The 26,941-nt window shown below is 44.8% G+C and overlaps 1 protein-coding gene across 5 annotated transcripts in view; it reads left to right on the top strand.

Moving 5' to 3' along the window:
- RHBDD3 (rhomboid domain containing 3) overlaps positions 1-26,941 on the top strand; it is a 144,377-nt gene that overhangs the window by 72,263 nt on the left and 45,173 nt on the right. For all 5 annotated transcript variants that reach the window (XM_086951004.1, XM_086951003.1, XM_086951006.1 and 2 more), the window contains one exon: positions 14,293-15,075. In XM_086951004.1, coding sequence (XP_086807130.1) covers positions 14,919-15,075 — 157 coding nt within the window. In that variant the 5' untranslated portion in view covers positions 14,293-14,918. The remainder of the gene's footprint in view (positions 1-14,292; positions 15,076-26,941) is intronic.

The raw sequence follows: 26,941 nt of genomic DNA, 5'->3' as shown, positions 1-26,941 counted from the left end.
TTCCTCTGCTTATGGGGAATCGGGACGATGTTTGGCCGTTCACATGGACCGTCGCCTTACGTAGGCGGTAACAGTTAAGTATTTGTGTGCGTAATTTGTTCCCAAAGCCGAATGACAACAGAACTTGCTCCAGGTAGGGCCAGTGCACCCTATCAAAGGCCTTCTCTGCTTCAATAGCCAGGAGCATATACTCCCCTTGAGTGCGAGAAGCCTTCTCAATAAGGTGTAGTACCCTTTTAGTGTTATCGCTGGTCTCTCTCTGCGATATGAACCCTGCCTGATCCGGTTCAATAAGCTGGGGCATGTAGGGCGTTAGGTGAGTCGCTAATATACTTGTGTAGAGCTTTATATCAATATTTAGAAGGGAGATGGGCCTATAGGCGCTACAAAGCGTCTTGTCTTTCCCAGGCTTAGGGATTACTACAACGGAGGCATCCAACATTTCACTTGGGATGGCCCCGTTTCTGCAAAGGTATTAAAAAGGTCCCGCAACAGGGGGGCAATTTGACCACAAAAGGTTTTATAAAAGGCTGCCGAGTAGCCTTCGGGCCCCGGGGATTTACCGAGTCTGAGGCGGGAGATGGCCGCGATTACCTCCTCCGTCCCTATATCCCTATCTAGGTGTTCTGCCTGTGCTTGAGAAAGTGAGGGTATCTGCGCGGTCTCTAGGTAGTCAAGCCTGTGAGAAGCGTCAAGAGAGTCGCTCGAATATAAATCCGCATAGAAGTCTTGGAAAACTTCCGCTATGTCTGCATCTTCCGATTTAAGCTCACCCCCGGGGGCTCGAATGGCCTCTACACCCTGGCTTTTTCGCGCTTCCCGCAGTTTGTGAGCCAGGAGACGGCCACATCTATTTCTCTCCGTGTAATAAGAATGGCGGAGACGAAGGGCCGAGTATTTGGTCTTGTCCTGGTCTAGTGCTGCCAGTTGTTTCCTTTCTATACAGAGCTGGCGCCAGGCCCGAGCGGCTCCTGTGCGTTGGTGCATTTGCTCTAATTCCGCTACCCGCTGGGTTAGTTCAGCTCTTTTTTTTGCTGCGTTCCACATTATTGGCCGCCGAAATGGCGATAAATTCCCCTCACAGGACAGCTTTGAGGGCAGACCACTTCGTCGCCAAAGATGTGTCTGGATTAGCGTTGAGGGTCAAGAAATTTGTGATGACTGTCTTGATTTAAGTGACCGTAGACGCGTGATGTAGTAGTGTGTTGCGTAGGCACCAGTGTCGCTGCGGCTGCCGGACGTGTGGAAAGTGAAAGATGGCCGCAACCAGGGAGTGATCAGAGAGGGATGCAGTGAGGATCTATGTCTATTGCAAGCTCCTGTAAGGGACTGGAGCTAAGGAGATAATCCAATCTGGCATATGTTTTATGCACCCCTGAGTAGTACGTATAAGCCCGAGTATGAGGGTGAAAGTGGCGCCACATGTCTGAGAGCCCAAGATCGCTAAGCTGATCCAGGTCGGTTTGGCAAAGAGCTCCGACTTGGGTTGTGCGCTGACAAGAGCAGTCAGTGACGTTGTCGAAGACCATTTTTATGTCCCCCCTAACAGCAAGTATTGTTCAGAATTAGCTGTCGCCTTTGTGAGTGCTGTATGGAGAAATCTCCCTTGTCCTTCATTGGAGGCGTAAATAGAACCCACTATGAGGGGAATCCCCGCCACCTGGGACCTTTAATCTCCACCTCCTTCTGGAGGACCTTACCTTGGAAAGAGCGAGAGACAAGTATAGCAACCCCGGCTAATTTAGTGGAATTAGAAGAAAATAGTTGCGTGGGGAATGACCGGGACCCCAATCTGTGGTGATCTTTAGGGACAAGGTGGGTCTCTTGATATCAGCCTGTGAGTGTTCTAGACAGTGGAGGACCGCTCTGCGTTTGATCGGGTTGTTGAGACCACGGACATGAGGGTGAGAATTTTTTGTGATGTCGGGGCCCTGGGACATGTAAAGGGGGGACTGGCTGGGATAAGGTCCGGAAGGGCGTCTCAGGAGCTCCTGGTTACAAGGGGGAAAACAAGGTTCGATAGCGCAGCAATCTGGTACCTGAAAGGGGATGGAAGGTGGACGAGGGGAACAATACCCCCCAAAAAACCTGCAAAACCCGCACCAAAGAAAACCCCACCCTCCCTAACCCAAAAACAACCTGATCAAGAACTGTTCGTAAGAATGGTGCATCGTCCCAAGACGACTGGTGTAGCATCCAGTTGGGGTCCATGGTGAGATCAATGGGAAGGGAAGCTCTCCACCCGCCCCTACCCCGAACCAGCAAGGCAGCATTAGGATGGTTCTAAAAAGCATAGTAGGTCCAGGCCCATCATTGGTCCTCAGAGCCCTCCCCCGCAAGGGCCTCGGTAGCTGCCGCCAGTGCTTCCTGTTGGCTACGGGCAATTTCCGAAGCGGGTGGTCTTTGAGGGCGCCGTCTTCTGCCCTGACATTGCCATCCTGATGGAGAGGTCTCTGGCCTGGATCCCAGCCCGTAGGTCTCCTCCTCTTCACTCGGCGGGCCAACCCCAGCAGTCGGCATACGTCCATTAAAGAGCGCAGATAGTGGAGTTTACTGTTGTATCTGAAAATGAGGCGAAATGGGTTCCCCCAGGAGTACGAGATCCCCTGTTGCCGCAAGTGGTCGGTCACTGGGCGGAACTGCCGTCGTCGCTGAAGGGTGATCAGTGCTAGGTCTTGATATAGGACCGGGGAATGACCTTGAATTGAGATAGGATGGAGAGTCCGTGCTTTAGAAAGGATAGATTCTTTGGTCTTGAAGTCTTAAACGCACACCAGGATGTCCGCCGGTGGTGCTTTGGGACCGCAGGGCAGACCCACTCTGTGTGCTCGGTCCAAGACGATGTCAGCCTCGTGGGAATCACCGAGTATGTGCCTGAAGAGGCCAACTGTGAGGGCAAAGAGGTCCCGGGTGTCGTCGGTCAACCTCACTCCCAGGATTCGGTTGTTATGTCTACAGGAGCGGTTTTCTAAATCTTCCAAATGCATTTGCATATTCACGTTCTGGTCTTGCAACCGAAGGACTTCTTGCTGAAGCGTCGTCAAGTCTGTGACTGTGGAATCGCTCTTCTCTTCGAGTGCAGCCACCCGCTCACCGACTCTGTCGACATCCCGGCGTATATCTTTGAGTTCTGCGGCGAATTCGGCTTTGACTGACTGGATATCTTCCCTGAGAGGGAGGAAGAGTGATTCTAAGAGGGTTTTCGTGATGGGTTTATCCCCGGCTGCTGAGGGGCACTTCGCTGTCTCAGTTTCCTTTGCTATGTTAGCCATGTCAGTAGTAATAACCCACATTTGTAAATCGCGAACAATCATCGTAAGGGTCTCTAGGCGCTGGGGACCTTCAGGAAGATTAAGCAAGCTATTGCCCAGAGTCACATGGTGCTGGGCTAATCTGCCGCAGGAGCCAGTGATCGAACCGTGATCCCCAGATTCCAGCGTCACTCGCCCTGGCCGCGGCGCCACCTCTCCCTGTGGCTGTGGGCGACCAAAGATGTCTTTCTGGGGTTTCGGTTTGTTGGTCCTGGCTTTGGACATGCTCACTCAACCCCCCAAGCACCCAATGGAGCAGGGCAGAGGGACGGGAGACTCCCGTGGGGGGGAACAGGTCTTCCAGCCTGCAGCTGTTGTCTCCCCGGGAGAATAGTGCTGACAGAGACAGAGGTGTGTGGGCCCTGCCTATCGCGGCAGCACCGACGGCTGGGGTCCAGTGAAAAGGCGATTCCCAGAGTTGCTATCGTGTGTATTCTCCCGTCTAAGATGGCCACTGGGAGAACTCCGAGCCCACACGTGGAGGCAAAGGCCAAACACTCGTATAATGACGTGCCAGCCGGGATGTTCCCATGGAGAGCCCTGTGATTGGGATGTAGGGGCCGCTCACCGAGCGCGTCAGTCCCCCTCCGAAGCAGCCCCTGGGCCGCCCCTCCGTCGAGTGGTATAGCCAGCAGAGCTGCGTGGTCAGGAGAGAGATAAGAGGCTAGGTGTAGGGGAGTGCTGCTCTCGATGGGTCACCCCAAGCCCACCTCGTCTCCCATCGCCATATATCCGCGGTATCGGAGTCCAGGGTCTCTCCCAGCGTGTCCGCAGACCCAGTAAGGGCGTGATTTGGGGCCTCTCCCGACTCTCGGGTCACCACCGGTTTAGGACACGGACCCGACACCGGTCCCCGCTGAGCACCCAATCGAGCGTCGCGCTGTCTCTCTGGGCCCTCTCCTGCACCCCCCTGCCGGCGGGCCAAAGGCGTGGTCTCGAGCGGGCCCCTCAGTCGTCCCAGTCCGGCAGGCGAGTGACCCAATCTCAGTCCGCTGGTCTGGTGATACTTTTTTGTCTTGTAAGAGAGGAAAATAATTTTCCTGAATGACCTTTTATGTGGGACAGTCAAGTAGAAAATTGTTCTCTGTAAAGGTCGAATTTGATCTGTGCCTTTTAGTCTTGCATTTCAGCCTGTGGTAGGTAACTCATTTTATTATTTTTAGTGCTTGCATGGTGTTTGCTTTTCTGACCAGTGTGGAGAGTTCTTCAACCGTGGTGTTCTTTGTAAGTCATCTGTGTCATTCTAACTTAGTTATTACTATAGTTATTTTTGCTGGTAGTTGTCATATTGAGTCCCTATCAGCCTATTTGATATTCTCCAGCCTGTGTTTGCTCGATTTGGGATCAAGATAGGCTACATGGTCATGTCTTCACCGCAGCTGCAGCCATCTCCAACATCATCCCATCTCAAGATCACTGCAGCTATCTATCTGACTTATTCTACATCAAGATCATATCCATATGTGTCAACTACGAGCCACACCTTTGACCATGTGGCAAGCCTTTTCATCTCGGATGAACAACTAGCCCTGACCTAATGTCCTAGCACCAGCATACTTGAAATTACCATGAGGTCCATCCACTCCTGAGCCTGTCAGACCCTCTGCCCAACCACACCTTCGAGTAAAGGACTTCATTCCATCAATGAAGTCCTCACTCAACATTTCTATAGACGCTGCCACCTTCCCGAAAGATTGGAAACTCACCACAGTTGCTGCCCTATTCAAGAAACCCACGGCAGACCTAACCAAGCTTACAAACCAGAGACTGATCTCTTTCCTACCATAACCAGCCAAGGGTATCAGAGTAACTCATCATCAGATGCCTTACCGATCACCTAGTCAACCACCAGCTCCTAGATGCCACACAGTCCAGTTTCAGACTCAACCACAGCACGGAAACATCATTCATTGCTTCAACAGAAAACACCCGCACGATCCTGGAGAGATTGTGGATCTCATCTTTCTGGACTTTTTGGCGGCCTTAGACACAATATCCCACCCCACCCTCATCAGATACTGGCACTAGATCAACTTTCAAGTATCTGCTGTCCACTGGATCTTCTCCTTTTTGATGGAAAGAACTCAAATGGTCAGCCTAACACCATACACCTCGGAAGACCCTCAAGGCTCTTCCCTCAATCCTACTCTCTTCAACTCATAAATGACTCTACTAACCAACATCATCGACTCCCACAACATCAACGCTGATGGCACACAACTCACACTGTCACTCTCGGACACAATCCTCTATATAAGGAACAAGGTATCCTCCTGTATGACTGAGGTCTCATCCGGATGAAGACAAACTGTTTGAAGTTCAAAACACCAACAAGACAGAAGTTGTGATCTTTAGAAAAGAAAACTCACCTTGGGACTCCACTTGGTGGCCAGCGAATCTCAACCAAAACCTACTCCCCCCCCCCACCTCCTCCACCTCCCATGTGTGGAACGTCTGGATCATCTACAGCAAGCTGGACAAGTCAGCACACGTCCTCACATCATAGCTTTTTGCTTCTGCACTCTGAGGATGCTGCGGAAAATCTTCAAATGGCTCCCGAGCATCACCAGAGAAAACGCTACCCATGCCCTCGTCACTAGCAGGCGAGACTACGCAAATTCCCTCTATGCTGATATCACCAAGCAACTCACCAGAAAACAACAAATCTTCCAGAACACGACAGCCAGACTCATCCTTACCTTCCATGCAGGACTCTCATCACACCACACCTAAGAGAGTTTCACTGGTTCCCGTTACACAAGCACGCTCAGTTCAAGCTCATCGCCCACCCATTTAAAGCACTACACAACACAGGCCTGGAATGCCGGAACAATAGCATCTCCTTCTGTCAACTAGCCAGACACCTCCGCTCTGCCTGGCTCTTCCTCACACACATCCCACTTATACACAAAACCACAGCTGGAAGTCGAGCCTTCTCATACCTCGCTCCTAAAAAGTGGAATTACCTCCCACTACACATCAGAACCTCATCCTCTCTATACTTGAGTCCTGCAAGGAGCTAATGAATTTGGTCTTCGAGTAGTACCCTTGCCCCGCCCTCTAGACAAGGCCCATACACCTGCTCAGCATGAGCATATTCTTGCGGGTGATAGCACGTTCGCAAGACACACTTACCATAACAAGACTATCCCTATCCCTTCCAATTTTACACATCCTTTCTTTTATTCATTTGAATGAATTTAATGCATGTTCATTTTTTTATTGACTATGCTACTCTTACCCTAGCCCTAAAGCTAATTGTAATCCTAACCCACAATAGTAATTTAGTTATATTATTTTCTTATATTTTATAAATATACTTTTTTTTTAATACAGTAAATTAAATAACGAACTGCTGATGCCTATGTGGTACCCGTTTCTTGGCTGAAGATAACTTGCCCTCCTACTGTCAAATTTGTACTTAACGTGATGTTGTGCTGCACCCAGTCTGTTTGCGTTACGTAAGCTTGAAAAAACATTTTCACTATACAAGAGCCGTATTATTGCTATCACCAATGCTTGTTAAACAATGTGCAAAATTTGCTTGCAAAAATTGGTTATTTTTTCAACTGATCCCAATAAAAAAATAAAAAAGGTGTTTGCAAGCACTTCTCGTTGCATCTGTATGCAAAAAAGCTTCTGCTACTTTGCAACCGGGCTTGCTTGCTTGGATGTATATGTGTATGTTGCTTAGATGTAAAAACAGCAAATAAACAGAAAATAAATGAACCCATATTTGTTTATATGCAAAAGACAGAGCTGCTGTGGCTGTGTTTTGCATAAGAGCTGCACCCAGTAAATCGGCCCTTACCGACGTCTCAAACCAGTTCTGGTAATTTGTGCATTTGACCTAGGTTTTTTTAACCTATTTATTGCACTCAATCCTGTAGTCGTCACATTTCTTCCTTCACTTAACACATTTAGTCGTCCATATTTAGCCATTTATTTGTTACACAGTCAACATATTTGTTTCTGAATTTCATTAATCCAGTCATCAATGGCAATTTATATTAATCCTGGAAAATAAAAAGCACTTTGAAGTACTTCAGAACAAATACCCTGAAATAATTGCCCCGCGTAGACCCCATGAGACTTTTCGTTTCTTGTCACGTGCTTGATGCACTTAGGTCAAAGGCATCCCTATGTTTATTGATTACCCTTCTATCCCGTGTCTGGAAGTATCCAGAGCATAGCATGAGGCTTACACCTTTTAGGGTTCAAGGATTGTGAACACTACAGTAGTAGGCTAGCGCCAAGATGCCTCCGGGCATAAGAGCGCTTTACAAAACTCTAAATCAAAGCCGTGTGTCCTCCTCTCCCTCGAGAGACACTGCAGTGTTCAAACACAGTTCGCAATCTGTCTGCTGCTACATCTTTGTGTTCAATCTACAGTTCTGGTATGATCCTTCTGCTCTCTCCACTCAGTCTGAGTGTTATCCTATAGGTGGCCCTTGGTGCGTGGCATTCCGTGCTGCATTCTGGGAAAAATTGTGGGGAGGGTCCGTTGTTGGAAGACGAGTGGTGGGTTCCCAATGGGGCCTGGTAGTGGCCCAAATGCCTCTTAAATTAGCAGGTTTCAATGTTCTCAAGTACATAAAATGAATTAACTAGATATGTAAAAGTGCTGGCACTCATGATCTTAGAGTACCTGTTTGCTTCTGGAAAGTGCTGGTGCTGTACCATCATAAGAGCTGCAGTCATGCTGGGAAGTGTCAGTCCTCTCCCTTTCAAGTTGATCAAATTCAGGTACTCTGTACCAGACAGTACCTCCAGTAACTGTTACAGTGAACATTACTGCATCAGAGCAGCAGCTTACCTACAGCACAGGCAGTACAGCAAGTAAAACTGTAGCATATGGTTCAGAAACAACTCACTATTTCTAGTTTCCACAACAGTGCTGGTTCATGTGTCTTACCATGGTGTGATACCACAGTATTGACTTTTAAATGTTGACATTTGTGCAACAATATAGACTGCAATATATCGACTTGCATATATCATCAAGGTAAGAATCTGTGGAGTAGAATAGTAAATCTGCACTACTCTGCTTAGGCTTACTTTGATGAAGTTGTGCAAGTCAGTATCTTGCCGTCTGTTGTTGAAGGTCGATATTTTTAGGTCGAGCTGGCGTAAGCAGCGCGAAGCGCTGCTGTCTCCAGCGAGTTCTATTGTTAGGGACTTGCTCTGGAAGTGGGACAGGAGATGGGCACGCGCAGAGCGATTTCAGCAGGTGTACGCGCTCGTACATGCACGCGGCGTGCACATCTCCTGTCCCACTTCCAAGGCAAGTCAGCCTCCTACAATAGCATTATTTTAACTCACACACACACACACAGGTGCACAAATACACACAGACGCACACCCCCACCCCCACCCCCCAGCCAGTACACGCCTACTCAATCCCAAAATAAGCAAACACACGCACCAGCCCCCGGTACAACTAATCCCCACTCACCGGGCTCTTTTGTCGCTGCTACAGGCTCAGGACTTTTGCAGCCACCGCGGGCTCTCCATCAGGCATGGAACCGCGGGGCTCTCCATCAGGCATGGAAGCCCCGCGTCACCACTGCTCCTCTGGGCCAGCCACTCCGTGGGCGCGGGCTTCCCGCAGAAGGCGGAAGACCCGCCCCAAGAGGCGTGACGCTCCCGAACCTCCGGTTTTCGCCCACAGGAGGAAGCCGCTGGATAATTCCTTAGCCTCTTGTTTCGATTTGTTCTAATGTCCGCTCATAAGCTGTCCCTAAAGGTGTGCTACCCATCCTATAAAGGAGGCATCTGTAATTATTAAAACTTGGGGTTCTGGTCTCATCAATGGTAAGCCTGCAAAAAAAATTATATCATCCACCATGTGAGGCTACTTTCATTATACTGTGTTATATGGATTTTGTCCTCCCATTTGCCTTCTGCCTGAATTCATTGCTTGTTTTTGTTGCTGCTGAAGGAAGCGAGCAACTGCTCCCTCGCCGCAGAGCTTTAGGAGTGGGACATGGGGAAGATACAGCGCTCCTCAGTTTTAATCACCCCCCGGGCCGCCAGTCCCATATGGGTTAGCTCATCTCCACTATACTCGGCTGCTCGCGGCTTCCCCTGGCGTCATCATAGCTCCTCATCCCGGCCACCGGCTGTCCCTTGATATTTCCACATTCGATGTCTGCAGGCTGGCTGCTATCCCCATGCAACACACAGCCTGCTAGAGATGCCCTGCCTTCTATCAGTAGTCAGGGATCGTGGCTCACCATCAAAGGCCCAGGTCCTCTCAGCCCAGCCCAGTCAGGCCATCCCGTTGCAGATCAGCTCCCTGAGTCGCTCCGGACGTCCTTAGTTGCCCAAAACACTACCCCAGCATTTCACTCAGTATTTTAGGTGAGTGGGGGTTTAGACTGCCCCAGGTGGCACAGGATTTATGTAGGATTTTCTTGTTGCCAGCGGGAGCTCCGTAAGGAGCATCTAGTTGGCAATCATCCTTGGCCACGCCCCTGCAATGGCTAGAAGTTATGCTGGCATTGTCACTGGCAGCGTTTGCAGGAGCGATGGATGGCACACGCTGCAGTGTCCTCCTGAGGTAGGGCCTTGACACATAATTTTTTTACAAATTAAATGCTTGTAGTAATTACTGATATGGCACGTCTACTACCAAACTGGAGTAGATTTCCATACAGGAAAAATTTTGTTTTTTTATTCATAACAATACAAACATCAATGAGAATGGACTGGTTAAAATATTTTAGCACAAACTAGACTACAGTCTCCTGTTTCATGCACACTCTTATTTAAATTGTCATTGTGGCATAGTACAGCTGCGGTTGTTGCTCAGTTTTTCTTGGAGTGTGTCGTTTTGTGAATGTGCTGGCACTTGCGTTACTCACATCTTGTTTATCACACACTGCCCTGCACACCTTTACCTTCAGGCCACCTCTCATCTTCTGATTTGTAGCTAATGTTTCACTGTTACTGTAGCCTCGTGAGGTGTTGTTGGATGCGTTGCTCAGAAAATTCCACTGGAAAAGATTTAATATGAAACTATTCAGCATGTCCCAATACCGGGGCAAGGAACACTCAAACAGAATAATCCATGTGTGTCTTCACATTAAACTAACCCAGAAGTTTAGGGTACATTGAGCCTGCTTTGCATTTTTCCTGTTTAGCGTCTGTGGTGGCATTTCAACGGAGCAGCACTCTATGCCATTGGGTTTGGTACTTATCAGGTCTTGCCTGTGAATGACTATCTTGATGTGGATAGTGAAATATTTAAAGACTCCTTCTCGAGAAGCGTTCCACACACAGCTGAGATTATTCGGTGGCATATTTGTGTATAATAACTGTAATTTAGCAATATTTAAACCCACAGTACAAGATTGGTGAAACAACCCTGAAATGGTGTATGCGGTATTGGATCAATATCTATAGTTCATCTTTAAGTCGTTCCATTAGATTATACCCTTTTTCTCTAGAAACCAGAGTATGTGAAACTTAAATGGTGAGTTACTTGGCTATAAAGTTCATCCTTGTCGTCATATTTCTTGCATCATGTGGCGGCCCATGGTAAACATCATGCTATAAGGAAGGGGTGAGGGAGTGGCCCCAGAGTATAGCAAATCTTGCTATAGATCTATTGTGAGCATGAATGTCCAGACTTGAAGCTCCTGCCTAGTATGGCGACCAAACACATATTGGATTGAGAAAACAGTCACGTTTTTCCTTCCTCTTTTGACATGTTTGGGAAATATTAGTTTCTTTCTAACTTTTCATGACATTTTCTAGCCAAGTCTTAACATTTAACAGGAAATTTCTATAATTAAGGAGTGACCTCTTAAATCTTAGTTAAACAGAATATTTAATTTAAGAATGGAATATTTTATTGGAAACTAATTGGTTTTCGACCTGTGCATGCCACATATGTCCTATTTTCTTCTGTCCTAATAAGACATTTCAGTGTTATTTTCACATTAGCTAGATATTTTCCAGGCTGCCAAAAAGAAACAGCTGATTTAAAGGTGGCCTAAATAAAACGGGTCTTCCTCGTCACTGGCATTTTTGATTTTGCAAAACATTTCTATCGTCCTCACTCTATCTGTCTGTCTATCACCATAACTCTATTTATCTATCTATCTATCGCCCTCACTCTATCTATCGCCCTCACTCTTATCTATCGCCCTCACTCTATCTATCTATCGCCCTAACTCTATCTATCGCCCTCACTCTATCTATCTGTTGCCCTCACTCTATCTGTCTGTTGCCCTCACTCTATCTATCTATCGCCCTCACTCTATCTATCGTCCTCACTCTATCCATCGTCCTCACTCTATCTATCGCCCTCACTCTATCGCCCTCACTCTATCTATCTATCGTCCTCACTCTATCTATCGCCCTCACTCTATCTATCTATCGTCATCACTCTATCTATCGCCCTCACTCTATCTATCGCCCTCACTCTATCTATCTATCGTCCTCACTCTATCTATCGCCCTCACTCTATCTATCTATCGTCATCACTCTGTCTATCGCCCTCACTCTATCTATCGCCTCACTCTATCTATCGCCCTCACTCAGTCTATCGCCCACACTCTGTCTATCGCCCTCACTCTGTCTATCGCCCTCACTCTGTCTATCGCCCACACACTGTCTATCGCCCTCACTCTATCTATCGCCCTAACTCTATCTATCGCCCTCACTCTATCTGCCGCCCTCACTCTATCTGTCGCCCTCACTCTATCTATCGCCCTCACTCTATCTATCGCACTCACTCTATCGCACTCACTCTATCTGTCGCCCTCACTCTATCTATCGCCCTCACTCTATCTATCGCCCTCACTCTGTCTATTGCCCTCACTCTGTCTATTGCCCTCACTCTGTCTATTGCCCTCACTCTGTCTATCGCCCTAACTCTATCGCCCTCACTCTATCTATCGCCCTCACTCTATCTATCTATCGTCCTCACTCTATCTATCGCCCTCACTCTATCTATCGCCCTCACTCTGTCTATCGCCCTCACTCTATCTATCGCCCTCACTCTATCTATCGCCCTCACTCTATCTATCGCCCTCACTCTATCGCCCTCACTCTATCGCCCTCACTCTATCTATCGCCCTCACTCTATCTATCGCCCTAACTCTATCTATTGCCCTCACTCTATCTATCGCCCTCACTTTATCTATCGCCCTCACTTTATCTATCGCCCTCACTCTATCTATTACACTCACTCTATCTATCGCACTCACTTTATCGCACTCACTCTATCTGTCGCCCTCACTCTATCTATCGCCCTCACTCTATCTATCTATCTTCCTCACTCTATCTATCGCCCTCACTCTATCTATCTATCGCCCTCACTCTGTCTATCGCCCTCACTCTATCTATCGCCCTCACTCTGTCTATCGCCCTCACTCTATCTATCGCCCTCACTCTATCTATCGCCCTAACTCTATCTATCGCCCTAACTCTATCTATCGCCCTCACTCTATCTATCGCCCTCTCTCTATATATCGCCCTCACTCTATCTATCGCCCTCACTCTATCTATCGCCCTCACTCTATCTATCGCCCTCACTCTATCTATCGCACTCACTCTATCTATCGCACTCACTCTATCTGTCGCCCTCACTCTATCGCCCTCACTCTATCTATCTATCGCCCTCACTCTGTCTATCGCCCTCACATTATCTATTGCCCTAACTCTATCTATTGCCCTAACTCTATCTATCGCCCTAACTCTATCTATCGCCCTCACTCTATCTATCGCCCTCACTCTATCTATCGCCCTCACTCTATCTATCACCGTCACTCTGTCTATCGCCCTCACTCTGTCTATCGCCCTCACTCTGTCTATCGCCCTCACTCTGTCTATCGCCCTCACTCTGTCTATCGCCCTCACTCTGTCTATCGCCCTCACTCTGTCTATCGCCCTCACTCTATCTATCGCCCTAACTCTATCTATCTCCCTCACTCTTATCTATCTCCCTCACTCTTATCTATCGCCCTCACTCTGTCTATCGCCCTCACTCTGTCTATCGCCCTCACTCTATCTATCGCCCTAACTCTATCTATCTCCCTCACTCTTATCTATCTCCCTCACTCTTATCTATCGCCCTCACTCTATCTATCGCCCTCACTCTATCTATCGCCCTCACTCTATCTATCGCCCTCACTCTATCTATCTATCGCCCTCCCTCTATCTATCGCCCTCACTCTATCTATCGCCCTCACTCTATCTATCGCCCTCACTCTATCTATCGCCCTCACTCTATCTATCTATCGCCCTCACTCTATCTATCGCCCTCACTCTATCTATCGCCCTCACTCTATCTATCGCCTGCACTCTATCGATCTCCCGCACTCTATCTATCGCCCTCACTCTATCGCACTCACTCTATCTATCGCACTCACTCTATCTATCGCACTCACTCTATCTATCGCATCACCACAGCATCACTCAGCACCACCACAGCATCACTGTGTGCTACTACAGAATCACTGAACGCCACAGCATCACTCGTCGCCACCACAGCATCACTCATCGCCACCACAACATCACTCATCGCCACCACAACATCACTCAGCGCCACCACAACATCACTCAGCGCCACCACAGCATCAATCTGTGCAACCATTCAACAACAACTGGTTCAAATATGTTCTCTCAATGTTTCAAGCTTTATTACAAATGTCACAAAAAGATGTTAATATTTCACTTCTGTTCTTAGATTTTCGTCACAATAAAATACACTGAACATAATCTTCACAAATGTTATTTACAAAAGTTTAAGCTATTGCCATTATAAATTACAATAACTTTTATTAAGTATTAATTATTAAAAAAAATTAAAAGCCATTGTTATTTGTAATATCAATACATCTAAGTCACGTAAATACAACACATATTGCATTACAAATGCTATAGGTGTCACATTTGCAAAAGGTATAACTATTGGCATCCTCTGTGAACTCCTATAACTAAATTTTCTCACTTGTCTTTTATCTTGCAGGGAAGAAAAGGAATGAAGCTCTGGCAGGACCAGGAGAGCCTTCGGGACTTTATATCGTGGCAGACAGAAAGCTTCCTTACCATGCAGGACCTGATCATGGGCTGAGAATTAAGCTGGCAGATAACCCATTCTGCAGGCTGACCTTAAGAGCCTCAATGCTTTGCTGTATCTGCAGTGCACTAATAATCCTAACCCTGGAGAGATTGCTACTGCCTTGATCTCATGTTGTTACTGGAGCAGATGGATGAAGCTGTTGCCTAGATTGACCACTAAAGTCTAGGCCCGTGCTGTCTCTTGAGCAGGCTGCTCCCCTGGTCTTCCCATCTCTGCTGTATCTGGAACACCCTGCTGACCTAATCAGCAGTCGGATCCTCCATCCTTGCTAATAAGTTCTTTCTGGAACCCCCAGTTCACCCCATCCCATCTTATCCCAGGACTTGACCATGTTATTTTTCTGCAGGACACTGCAAAATCAGCTTCCTGTTAGCCCAGTCTCCATTCAGCTACATAGAACTTTACTTTTACATTATCTACGGTGCACGGATACCATGTCCTCGGACAACTCCCTTTGATGAGGCGGGCAGACTGATCGTCTTCACATCTGCTCATGGTGTATTAGGCCTTCAATGCATCACCTTATAAGGGGCCTGAGAAGGGCCTGTGGGCCTGATGGGCCACCCATGGCCTCTGTTGCACTGATGCTGCTACTATGCTGCCTACATATGATGGATTGGTGTGACCTACTGAGGCTGGAACCAAACCTGGTTGTCTGGCACTACCAAGGTGAGAACGCACTTGTAGTAAATCAGACTGGAAAGTTTTCAGTGTTGCCCTTCATCCATCTGTCACAGATTATTTATGAAGGAAGAGTCACAACTAGTACGATAAGGGATGAGTTTACAAATACAACGATTGTTATATATAAAGTCATAATTATGGGTGGAAACAATGAACAGATAGAATAAGCACTAATACTACATCACATATGTTGCACTACACATGTTAAAAGCATTTAAAACAAAAAGATCTGCAAGTTATTTTAAAACAGAAGTCTGGCAATGTGGCACTAAAAATAACAACTCGTATCACAAATAAATGATCTATAGCTGGCTCAAAGTCATGCAGAAGAGACCAAGAAGGAGCTGGGTGGTAAAGTATCTAGAAAAACAATCAAAAGCAACAAAATATAAGCATTACATTATTGGAATAATGTTGGGCAAAAATAAATGAATGTGGATATAGACAATTATATCAATTTTACAATAGAAAATATGTTGCAACATCCGAATTTAAATACTACTGCTGTAGAAGACATACAATTAGACCTCTTCTTAACTTGAAAGGGAGATGAACAGATTACAGTGTAATGATCAACCATGGGGTAAATGATCGTTGGTTATTATGTAGGATAAGAGAAAGGAATCCAGTGGCAACAACAGCAAAGGTATATAGCTTCCAAAATCAGATTTTGACAATCTAAACACAGTTATTAGAATAATCCGATGGGGTCATTTTTAGGTCTCGCCTGAGCTAGCACGCATGCGCTGCTCTGCGAGACTTTAAGTAAGGGCTTGTTCTACTCTAAACACACTCTTGTGCGTGTACTTTTTAAAAAATCACACCTATTGGCCTTTACATGCGTCTTTCTAAGAAAGACAGCACGCAATTGGCCAAAGGCGGGTGCATGGCCCGTCTTCTCTCTGCCTTGGCCTAGTAGCCGCAGGAGCGAGCAGTAGCACCATCTGTTTCCAATTATCATAATTGGAAACAGATGGAGATGGCGGTCGCGCTGGCCCTGGTGCACATTCCTCTTGGCACGCGTGCACCACTCCCGGGCTTTTTCTACTTTGCTCTCTATAGGTTTGAGCACCAGAAATTAGGTCAATGCGTTCAAGGGTAGCATTTTTTTGGGTGATTGTAATTTTTTAAAATATGAATAGAGAAAGAACTGTCTTGGCATCTCACCGCTGCCTCTAGCACAGAGTAAGACCTTATTAGGTAAACAGCAAGACATCTTTGAGGTCAGAGACCTATAGGATTTTTTTTTGTTGCAATGAGAGTAAGCTGTTTCTGGTAAGGATTAGGGCTGCGATGCTCAATTTTCCACTCCATTAAGTGACTATAACCAGTGTGAAAATCTCAGTTCATTGGGCCAAACATCCACACACGTGCAACATCAGTGCAAGATTGACCTATCTGTTGTGGTACCAGTACACATTCCCAACTCGTCTTTGGTAGCTTATACCGGCTATACTTCCTTCATCCCATCTCTTCTTTCTGATGCACCCACCTCATGTCACATGGGCCGACTCGACACACCTCGTGAATTGTTTATAACGTTAGCTCTCACATTCCGCTTTCATGACATCAGGGAACACTTTCCACTCGTCTCTTGCTACATAACTCTTATTTCCCAGTTGTCTCTGATGACCTCTGTGCCAACACGACCCATCTTTCGTGACGTTACTGACCTGTCCCTGTTCATTTTTCGATACTCCGGTGCCCAGTCCTTAATTCTCACCTGGCATCAATGGTCATTCTATATTCGTCTCTTGTGAGATCGGAGGCCGGTACACAACCATCTCTCGTGTCATGAGTTCCCACTTTAAATCGTTGTTTTGTGACATCGATCCCAGTTCACAATCACATCTTCTTACTTGAGTTTTCACTCAATAGTCTGTAGTGTCTTTATGACCCTCTCACCATTTTCTATGGTGACCGTCCATTCAACACTTCTATGACATCAAAGTTCACTTCCCACACACCATTTCTCTTGCACCTACCATTTCACTTCACATGACATCCCTGAGCATTCTACAGTCATCTCTTGTGATCTTCGTGACCCATCAGCATTTCACCTTCCACTCACCGCTGTGCTCACTCCCAACTGGTCTTATCACGCGAATGTCCACTCAGGCTCACCATTCCTCTTGTCACGCTGGTGTACACTTATCCCTCGCGACAGAGTACTCACTCTTTCCTCATGATATCAAGGCCCATTCCCTCTCCAGAGCCATCACTCATTCCACCTCACTCATATATTGTGATTTCAGCGTTCTCATATTGTGACATATTTGCCTATCGCTAGTGAGTGCATATTCATCCCTTAGTTCCATGAATGCACTTTGTAGTGAACTGAAACAAACACTGTACTCAATGCAACATACACTCCAAATAATACCACTCAGTGCCAAAAACGTACACGCCACTTAATTACACTCTACTGAGTACAACATACACTTCCCATAATACCACTCGGTGCCAAATAATTACACCCCCCCTAATTACACTCTACTCAATGCAACATAAATACACTCCACATAATACCACACACTGCCACATAATTATATGCTACATAATTACACTGCACTCAATGCAACATGCACTCCAAATACCACTCACTGCCACATAATTACCCACCACATAATTACACTCTACTGAATGCAACATATACTGCACACAATACCATTCAGGGCCATATAATGATTTGCTACATAATTGCACTGCACTCAATGCAACATACAAGGCAGTAATACCACTCAGTGCCACATAATTACACGCCACATAATTACACTCTACTGAATACAACATACACTCCGCATAATACCACTCAGTGCCACATAATTACACTCTACTCAATGCAACATAAATACACTCCACAAAATACCACTCAGTGCCATATAATTACTGGCTGTCAGAAATAGAAGAGCAAAATGCAGATTTAGCTTCAAGGGGCTTCAGGCAGGGCAAAGACAACTTTCTAAAAGTTACTTGCCCACGATATCTAAAACAAAATCAACTTCACCATTAAAATGGATTTTAATTAGAGATGGGCGAGCTAACAAATCAACATGAAGAGCCGAGCCATGGGTCTGGCTTTGCTCTAAGAGCCATGCATGAGACGAGTCCTGAAAATGTTTGCTATACAAATCATACAACAAACCACATAAAATATGATGAATTCCCTTCAAATTTAAAAAAAGTGTATTTCTTTAGCATGTGTAAGCTTTGACATTAATAAGTCACATTATAGCACATCGCTGAAAGTACTTATTAAAAGTGATAGTTTTTAAACAATGAACCATTAGTGAACTAAGGGCCCGATGTAGGTGGCCGTTTCAGGCCATTTACCGACAGGTAAATGGCCAATCGGTATGTAGGGGCCTAAATCCAAGGCCACATGTAGGTAAATCTACATTTACAGAATCAGTAAAATTACCGAATCGGTAATTTTACAGATTCTGTAAATTCCATATGTAGGTGGGACTCTTCTGAGTCCCAAAGGCCTTAACGAATCGGTATTTTACCATGAAATCCAACTTCATGGTAAAATACCGATTCCGGTGTGCATGCACATGTGTGCATGCACACCTATGCCATGTGGCAGGCAGACCTGCCCCTAGGGCTTGTATGCCTGCCACATGGCACCCAATCCTGTTTAGGGGGTGCCAGGGGGTGTCAAAGTGACACCCCCTGCACCCTTGTGAAATTCGGTATTTACCGATTCGGTAAATTCCGAATCGGTAAAGCCTATTGATTCCTATGGGCTGAAAAGCCCATAGGAATCAATAGGCTTTACCGATTCGGTATTTACCGAATCGGTAAATACCGACTTTTGCCGGTTCGGTAAAAGGGAACATCTGGATTCCCTACATACCCACCCCTCACATTTACCGATTCTTCATTACCGAATCGGTAAAATTCGGTAATTTTCGGTAATGAAGAATCGGTAAATGTTACTTACCTACATCTGGCCCTAAGAGGCAAGACGATTCTCATGTGAACCCTGTAGTGACAAACATTAGTATAGCGCAATGTTATAGTCTTAAATCAAACACAATAGGTTTTTGTGCAACTAGTATTCTGAACTAACATATTTGAAAGTACTTTCATACGCGACCATGATGAAAAAGAAGTTTGCAGAAATAACATATTTCCTAAGATCACTCAGTTTAAGGGGAAAGCCCTCATTTCACTATGTACAAATCAGCCAATAACTGGGTATCTATTTGTATTTCTTTTTCTATGGTAAAACTTTAGTTTTTACCACTTTGTGCATTTTGTCTGCAGTTTTTATAAAGGCAAACTCGACTGAAAGGTATTGGAGGGCTTTACATGAGCAGCAGTTACATTACTCAAGGTCACGTTCATTTTTATAGGCACAGGGAGATTGTCATTTGCCCAGAACCACAGTATGATGAGCGATGCAGAGACTCGAACCTTGTTCCCTAGTTCAGAAGTCAGTAGCTCTGGTCATAACGCCTCATCCTTTTTTTTTTTTTTTTAAACTTTTTTTTTGTGTCCTCATTAGCCAAAAAGTCGATCCAACTATGCTCTTATCCTCTCAACCACGAGGACCGACCCCCCTTTGGCGACCCGGAGCCCAAAACTGGGTTCCAGGTACCCCGAGGGTCTTCCTCCACGTCACCAACAGAGCTTGGACGGACTTACTCCCTTCGGACCAGTTCGGCCAGTTGTCCTGTAGTTGTTCGATACCACCCTTTAGGACAGAGAGATTTTTAGGCCTAATCATCGGACCCGGGGGGAAAAAAAAAAAAAAAAAACCCCGGGTTATTAACTATCTCTCCTCCAATTGATCAAAAGGTCCCAAAATTTAAGTGACCGAGAGCTGCAAGTTCTCGATAAATCCAGCTTTGATGTTGCATAAAGTGAAGCCAGCCACTCTGCATGGGTTGGGGGATGTATATTAGTCCAATTCTTACAGATTTCTCTTCTTGCCAATAAAATGGCATAAAACAAAAAATCTCTCTCTGGTCCCCTAATATTGTGGTTTAATCTGAAGATGATTAAAGACCATGAGCACGAGATAGTGATACCTAGGATAGATTCGAGTGTTGTTTTGATTTCATCCCAAAAAGTGGCAATATTCGGACACTCCCAAAACATATGAAGGTCCGAGGCTGCCGGTAAAGAACATTTGCTGCAGCATTTTCCTGTTTGAAATTTCGACAGCCTTTTAGGAGAATAGTACGCTCTGTGGAGTGTAAAGAAATGGTTGCGCCTCAACCATGCTGGCTTGATGATTTTGTAAAGGAGGGTGAAAGATTCCTCCCAAATGACCTCTCTGTCTGGTTCTCCCTCTGCACCCCATACTTTTTCCGGGAGGTTAGAATCTCGCTCTCCATCCTCTATAATGTGCCAATAGAAGAGTGCAACTTCCTTTTTTCCCGCAGGTCTCTCAACTAAGATATTTTCTAAAGGACTCTCCTCTCCCAACATTCCTTTTTTCCTAATTTGAGTCCGAAACCAGCTTCCGATTTGTAGATATACTATCCAGGAGAGTGGTGATGTTACTTTTAACTTGAAGATATCCCAGTCTATGATTGATCTTTCCGTCAACATATCTCCCCACTTTGTGATTCCTGCATCTTGCAGAACTTTTTTAACTGTATTGACCTCTTGTGATGCCAGTCCGGGTAGATCCCAAATTGGTGCATGCTCAGATAAGTATCCTATCCCGGCCTTAGATTTTATTTGAGACCACTCTTTCAAGCTACTCAGTAATGTCTTTAACCTAATTTTTTTGAAAAACTTCTGATGGCCGAACTTGAAGAGAAAGCCATTCTCTGGGAGACCCGAACCCAGTAGCATTGCCTTGTACATCAGCCCATTTGCGTTTTCCCAGGGGCGCTTAAGTAGCATCCTAGAATGGGTCAAATGAAATGCCCAAGCATAATATTCGAGGTCTGGCAATGCAAGCCCTCCTTTTTCTCTTCTCCTTCTCAATTTTTTCCAAGCTACTCTGCTGTATTTATAACCCAAAATGAAAGAATTAATATTCTGCTGACATTTTCCAAGCTGTTTGGTGTCAAAAGCTAACGGAATGGAATTAAAGATAAAAGTAAATTTCGGGAGAGTACTCATTTTAACCAGGCTAGTTCTCCCATAGATCTTAAGTGGGAGGAAGGACCAAGCTTTCATCAAAATTTGGGATTCTCGAGAAATACGAGCTAAGTTATTTTGCGCCAAATGCTCTGGATCTTTAGTTATTGTAATTCCCAGATACCTCATGGATGATTTTATCGGAAGTTGAAGATTTTGAATATTCCAAACCATAATTTCGGTTTTTCCTGCGTTAATTTCATAACCCGAGAATTTCCCAAAGGTCTCCGCCTTCTTTATAATTACGGGGAATGCCAGTGTAGGATTAGTTGTATAGATAAGTATGTCATCAGCATAGAGGCTAATCTTCTTTTCCCAACCCGAGAAAATAAAATGTGGAATATTAGTGTCCTCTCTAATGGATTGTGCGAACGGTTCAACATATAGATTAAAGAGGAGAGGGGATAGTGGGCAGCCTTGCCTTGTTCCTCGGCTGATTTTAAAAGGGGTGGTTCGTGTGCCATTTATTAATAGGGATGCTCTAGGGTTGTTATATAATAGGCCTATAGTCCTACAGAATTTGAGTCCCAAACGGAATTTATTCATTATTAAATTTAGGTATTCCCAATTTACCCTATCGAACGCTTTAGTGGCGTCGAGGGTCATGATGGCAAGGGGTAATCCGAAAGTTGAGGCAATATCAGTGGCACCCACCAAATCGTAGGTTAGATCAGCCAATTGCCGGCCTCTAATAAACCCCTTTTGATCCGAGTGGATAATCGACCCAATCTCGCTTCCCAATCTCGCAGCCAAAATTGAGGTAAAAATCTTGTAATCATTATTAAGAAGCGAGATTGGGCGATAAGATCCGCATTCGGCTGGGTCTTTGCCTACTTTTAATATTAAGGCTATATTTGCCTCCCCCCAGGAGCTTTGGGGTGCTAGCCCTCTTGTCATTATATCATTAAAAAGATTCGTAAGGACTGGGGTGAGCGTAGAATTGAGCAACCTATATAATTCTCCAGGGAGACCATCTGGTCCCGCGGCTTTGCCCTGTGATAATTGCTTAATGGTATTAGTAACTTCTAATTCCGTTATATCCTTTTCTATATATTCCGTTTGGGTGCCCTCCAATTCCGGGAGAGTTATATTATTCAGCCATTCATTCCTATCATCTACATTAACGTTCAGTTCCTCCGTATATATATTCTGGAAAAACTCACTGAAGGCTTCCCCTATGGCCGAGTCTGTTGACCTGCTATTAACTTCACCAGCAACCCTCACCTCTTTAATGAAATTTCTGGATTGCTCAGATTTAATTTTCCAGGCCAACAACTTCCCTGCAGATTCACCATATTCAAAGTGAGCAAGTTTGCTTGCCTGCCATCTTTTATTTAATCTCTCCTGTAGTAATATGTCTAGCTTGGTTTTTAATTCTGTTGTTTCCTTTTGATTGTCTGAAGGGAACTGGTCTAATGATTCTAAGTGACTCAACTCTTGCTCAATATGTCGAATTCCCTCTTCATATTTCTTTCTCCTGAATGAGGCCCTTCCTGTAATGCAGCCCCTAATGAAGGCCTTCCAAGCCTCCCATACTATGACCAGAGAAGTACAGCCTAAATTTTCCTTAAAAAAGGAGACTGTTTCCTGTGTCAAATAGTCTTTCTCCTCTTCCTCCAGTAAAATTGTTCGGTCAAATGACCAAGAATGGTGAGTAGAGTTCTGGTCCACTTTTACAGAGAAAAGGATAGCAGAATGGTCTGACAGGTGTAGAGGGAGGTAAGTTATATTTTTGACCCAGTCCTTAATGGAGCGACTAAATAAAGCGTAATCAATTCGTGATTTGTGTCTGTATTTATGATTATGGTAAGAAACACCCATGGCATTGCCAGACCTTTGTCTCCATAAATCTATTAGGCCAAGATTCGACATACATCTTAATAGTGTGTCCCTCATATTACTATGAACAACAGCTCTGGAGGTAGGGGATTTATCTAACTTTGGGTCTAGGACGAGGTTGAAATCTCCCACCCATACTATCGGATCTGAGCAGGTAATCAGATGGTTCTGCAGAGTGTTTAAGTAAGAAGGATCGTCCTGATTAGGACCATAATAGCTTATAATATTAATATCCTTTGAATGTAGTTGAACCTTGACTATCAGCCATCTACTGCTCGCATCTATTTCCCAACTCGTAATCTGGGCCCTTGCCGCTTTTTTAAAGATAATAGCTGTGCCTCGAATGCTTGTATTGTGGTCCGTAGTTATGAATTTATCCACCCATTTGAGCTTTTTAAGTATATCTGTAATTTCCTGTTTATTCAAGTGTGTTTCCTGAATCGCAATGATCTGCGCGGGTGAATCCCTTAGATATTGTAAGATTCTATTTCTTCTAGCCCTAACACGCAGACCATTTACGTTCCAGGACATGAATTTAATGTCTACCATTGATATTTAACGGGGTTTCCCGTCCCCTCCTCTGATCTAAAAGAAAGTGCTTATAATTAATTGTATCTTTAACTATTTCGTCCAGACAGCTGCATTGGAACATCCATGGATCTATATTCTTCATAATTATTGAATTTGGTTCATGAGGACTTTTAAATTTTTCTTTTCCCACCCCCCCCTCCCCTGGAACCCCCCCCCAACTTACTCTGGCTTGATGTATTGCCAGCTTGTCGTCTCTGACGTTTTCCTGTTCCATGCCCTGATATCTATCCTGATGGTTGCTAAGATCGAGATATAGGCAGTGGTGGCTCATAAAGCCCTATTTTAAATCCTTTATTCCTGAGGTTCAATATCCACCTCCGAGTGTAAATACTTTGTGTAGCCCCTTTTATTTATATGTAGTATATCTCTCTCTCCCCCTTTTTTTTTTCCCCCTCTTTTTCCCTTTTTTTTCCCCTTTTCCTCTCCCTTTTTCCCTTATATTTATATATATATTTTTTTCCCTTTACCTTTTCCCTTCTTTCTTTTTCCCCTCAGTTTTATTTTCCCTTTTTTTTGTCATCAATTCCTGTCCTGTCTTTTTTTTTTTTTTTTGTCCCTTTTCTCCTTCTTTTTTTGCTTTCCCCCTTTTTTTTCCTTTTTTTCCTCTCTTTTTTTTTATTTTTTTTTTTATTTCCTTTTTCCCCTTTTCCCTCCTTCCTTTACTCTTTCCCTTAGTGAGTTTTACTCTTTTCTTATATTTTTTTTTCCTCTTTTTTTCCTTTCTTCTTTTTTTTTTCTCTCTTCTTCCCTTCTCGTCTCTCTCTTTTTTTTTTTTTTTTTTCTTCCCTTTTTTCTTTTTCCCCCATTTATCTATTATATTTTATATATTTTTCACGGGGCTTCCTCTTTTTTTTCCCTTTTTTTTTGTTTTTTTGTTCTTTTTCTTGCAATAATTACCTATATTCTATTTATATTTATTTAATTGTTTATTTATTTTCAAAAATTTCTTCTTTTACTCTTGCTCCGGAGGGTTTACGTGTTCACTAATAGTAACAAGTAACTCATCAGCTTCAAAGGGAGATTTGATATTATACATTTTGTTGTTGTACATTACCCTCAAGAAGGCAGGGAATCTCATTTGCACAGTAGCTCCTAGACTCCTGAATTTTTCCATCCGTTGGCCTAAATCCCACTGTCTATCCAGTGTAGTTTTGGACAAATCCGATCTCACCTCAAAAGAGAAGTCTAGAGATTTTAAAGTCTTGGCTTTAAGGGCTGAGGTCAAAATCTTCTCTTTTAGAGAATACTAGCGGCCCGTCCCGACGTTGTCCGGGTAAAAAAAGGCTAGGCAGCGATGGTTTTAGTATCATTGTACATTCGTCCCACATGATAAGAGACACATTTTGAAGCAGTGTCCCCAAAGGTCAGTTTTTCCGAATAGAGCATATTGAATCCCTTTCAAGGGAAACTGTTAGAGGCAGTTCAAAGGTAGAATGTGCTCTTTTCCCAGCTGTTAGCAAAGTGGCAGCTATTCCAGATGAAGCAACAGCTAGAGCCAAATTCCCAGAAGATCGAACTTTGGCAAGTATGAGGTTGATTAGGTAAGTCTTTCCTGTGCCACCGGGGGCATCTATGAACAATAGTTTGCCTCGCTTCTTTTCAACACTATCAACTATGGTGTTGTAGGCGAGTTGTTGATCGGGAACTAAGTTAGGCAAGTGTTGAGCAAGGTAGGTATTTAGCTCTGGAATATTGTGTGCGGTAGCGATATTGTGGTATCCAGTTAGGTTAGTTCGGACCGCTGGCGGCAGGCTGAAATCTTGTAAGGACTTCTCGCTTAATAGATACAGTGAGTCTTCAATGTCTATAAGTCCTTGGTTTATGATTTCATTGTTGATAGCAGCCCTTGCCGACGTTCTCCGGGTATGAATTGTTGCCGGCCAGTAGTATATTGTTTTGTAGGATTTCGTTTTGATAGCATTTCTTATCTGTGACAGGACTGTGAAACGCTCCGATTCACAGTGCACTGCTGATGCACTTAAGAGTGCGCGTTCAGTAGTGTGTGAACTCGAGTTTCCCTACTTTATTTTTCTTTGCAATATTATATAGCGCAAACTCAACAAACATGGCATGAGCACAATTTACATTACAGAAGAACACATTCATTTGTGGTAGGCACGGGGAGACAAAGCGATTTGCCTGGAATCACAGGATGTTGAGCTGATGCCGAGATTCGAACGTAGCTCCCCAGCTCTAAAGTTCGCAATTCTAAAACTTGTGGCGGGAGGTGTGTCTAAAAGTGTATGTTGGTGCTGGCCTTCAATGAGAGAGACCTGTGCATTTTTCAAATGGGTGGTGAAAAAATATGAGTATGCTGCTGGAGATGTGGCCTGCCGTGCCACCAATGTACTTACCGGGGGAGGGTAAACACCGATTATTCCGCAACTTTCTTTCCGCATACCATCACTCCGCATACTTTCATTACGAAAGTACCATGACTCCGCAATGCCATTATAACGCATGGCATTACATTTTATATGCTTTTACTACGCATACATTTACAACAAAATTCGTTGTAAATGCATGAATGGTAAAAGCATGTTTTTTTTAATGTTTGGATAAGGTAAGTATGGGTATAGGGGTATATGTTTTGGGGTACTGAGGTATATGTTTTGGGGTGTTTGGGTATTTTAAGGGTTCAGATACAGTTTTGGGTTATGGGGTACAGGGGTAGTTTTAGGGTTTAGGGATAGGTATGGGTTTTGGGGTACAGGGGTATTTGTAGGGTTCAGGGCTAGGTTTGGGTTTTGGGGTATAGGGGTATTTTTAGGGTTCAGGGGTAAGTTTGGGTTTTGGGGAACAGGGGTATTTTAAGGGTTCAGGGCTAGGTTTTGGGGAACAGGGGTATTTTTAGGGTTCAGGGCTAGGTTTGGGTTTTGGGGTACAGGGGTATTTTAAGGGTTCAGGGCTAAGTTTGGGTTTTGGGGTACAGGGGTATTTTTAGGGTTCAGGGCTAGATTTGGGTTTTGGGGCACAGAGGTATTTTAGGGTTCATGGGTAGGTTTGGGTTTTGGGGTGAAGGGGTATTTTTAGGGTTCAGGGCTAGGTTTGGGTTTTTGGGTACAGGGGTATTTTTAGGGTTCAGGGGTAGGTTTGGGTTTTGGGGTACAGGGGTATTTTAAGGGTTCAGGGCTAGGTTTGTGTTTTGGGGTACAGGGGTATTTTAGGGTTCAGGGGTAGGTTTGGGTTTTGGGGTACAGTGGTATTTTTAGGGTTCAGGGCTAGGTTTGGGTTTTGGGGTATAGGGGTATTTTTAGGGTTCAGGGGTAGGTTTGGGTTTTGAGGTACAGGGGTATTTATAGGGTTCAGGGCTAGG

This window comes from Lissotriton vulgaris, unplaced genomic scaffold, assembly GCF_964263255.1.
Source record: "Lissotriton vulgaris unplaced genomic scaffold, aLisVul1.2 SCAFFOLD_852, whole genome shotgun sequence".
NCBI lineage: Eukaryota > Metazoa > Chordata > Amphibia > Caudata > Salamandridae > Lissotriton > Lissotriton vulgaris.
Note: the sequence above shows the minus strand (reverse complement) of the source record. Positions and strands in the feature narration are given on the sequence as shown.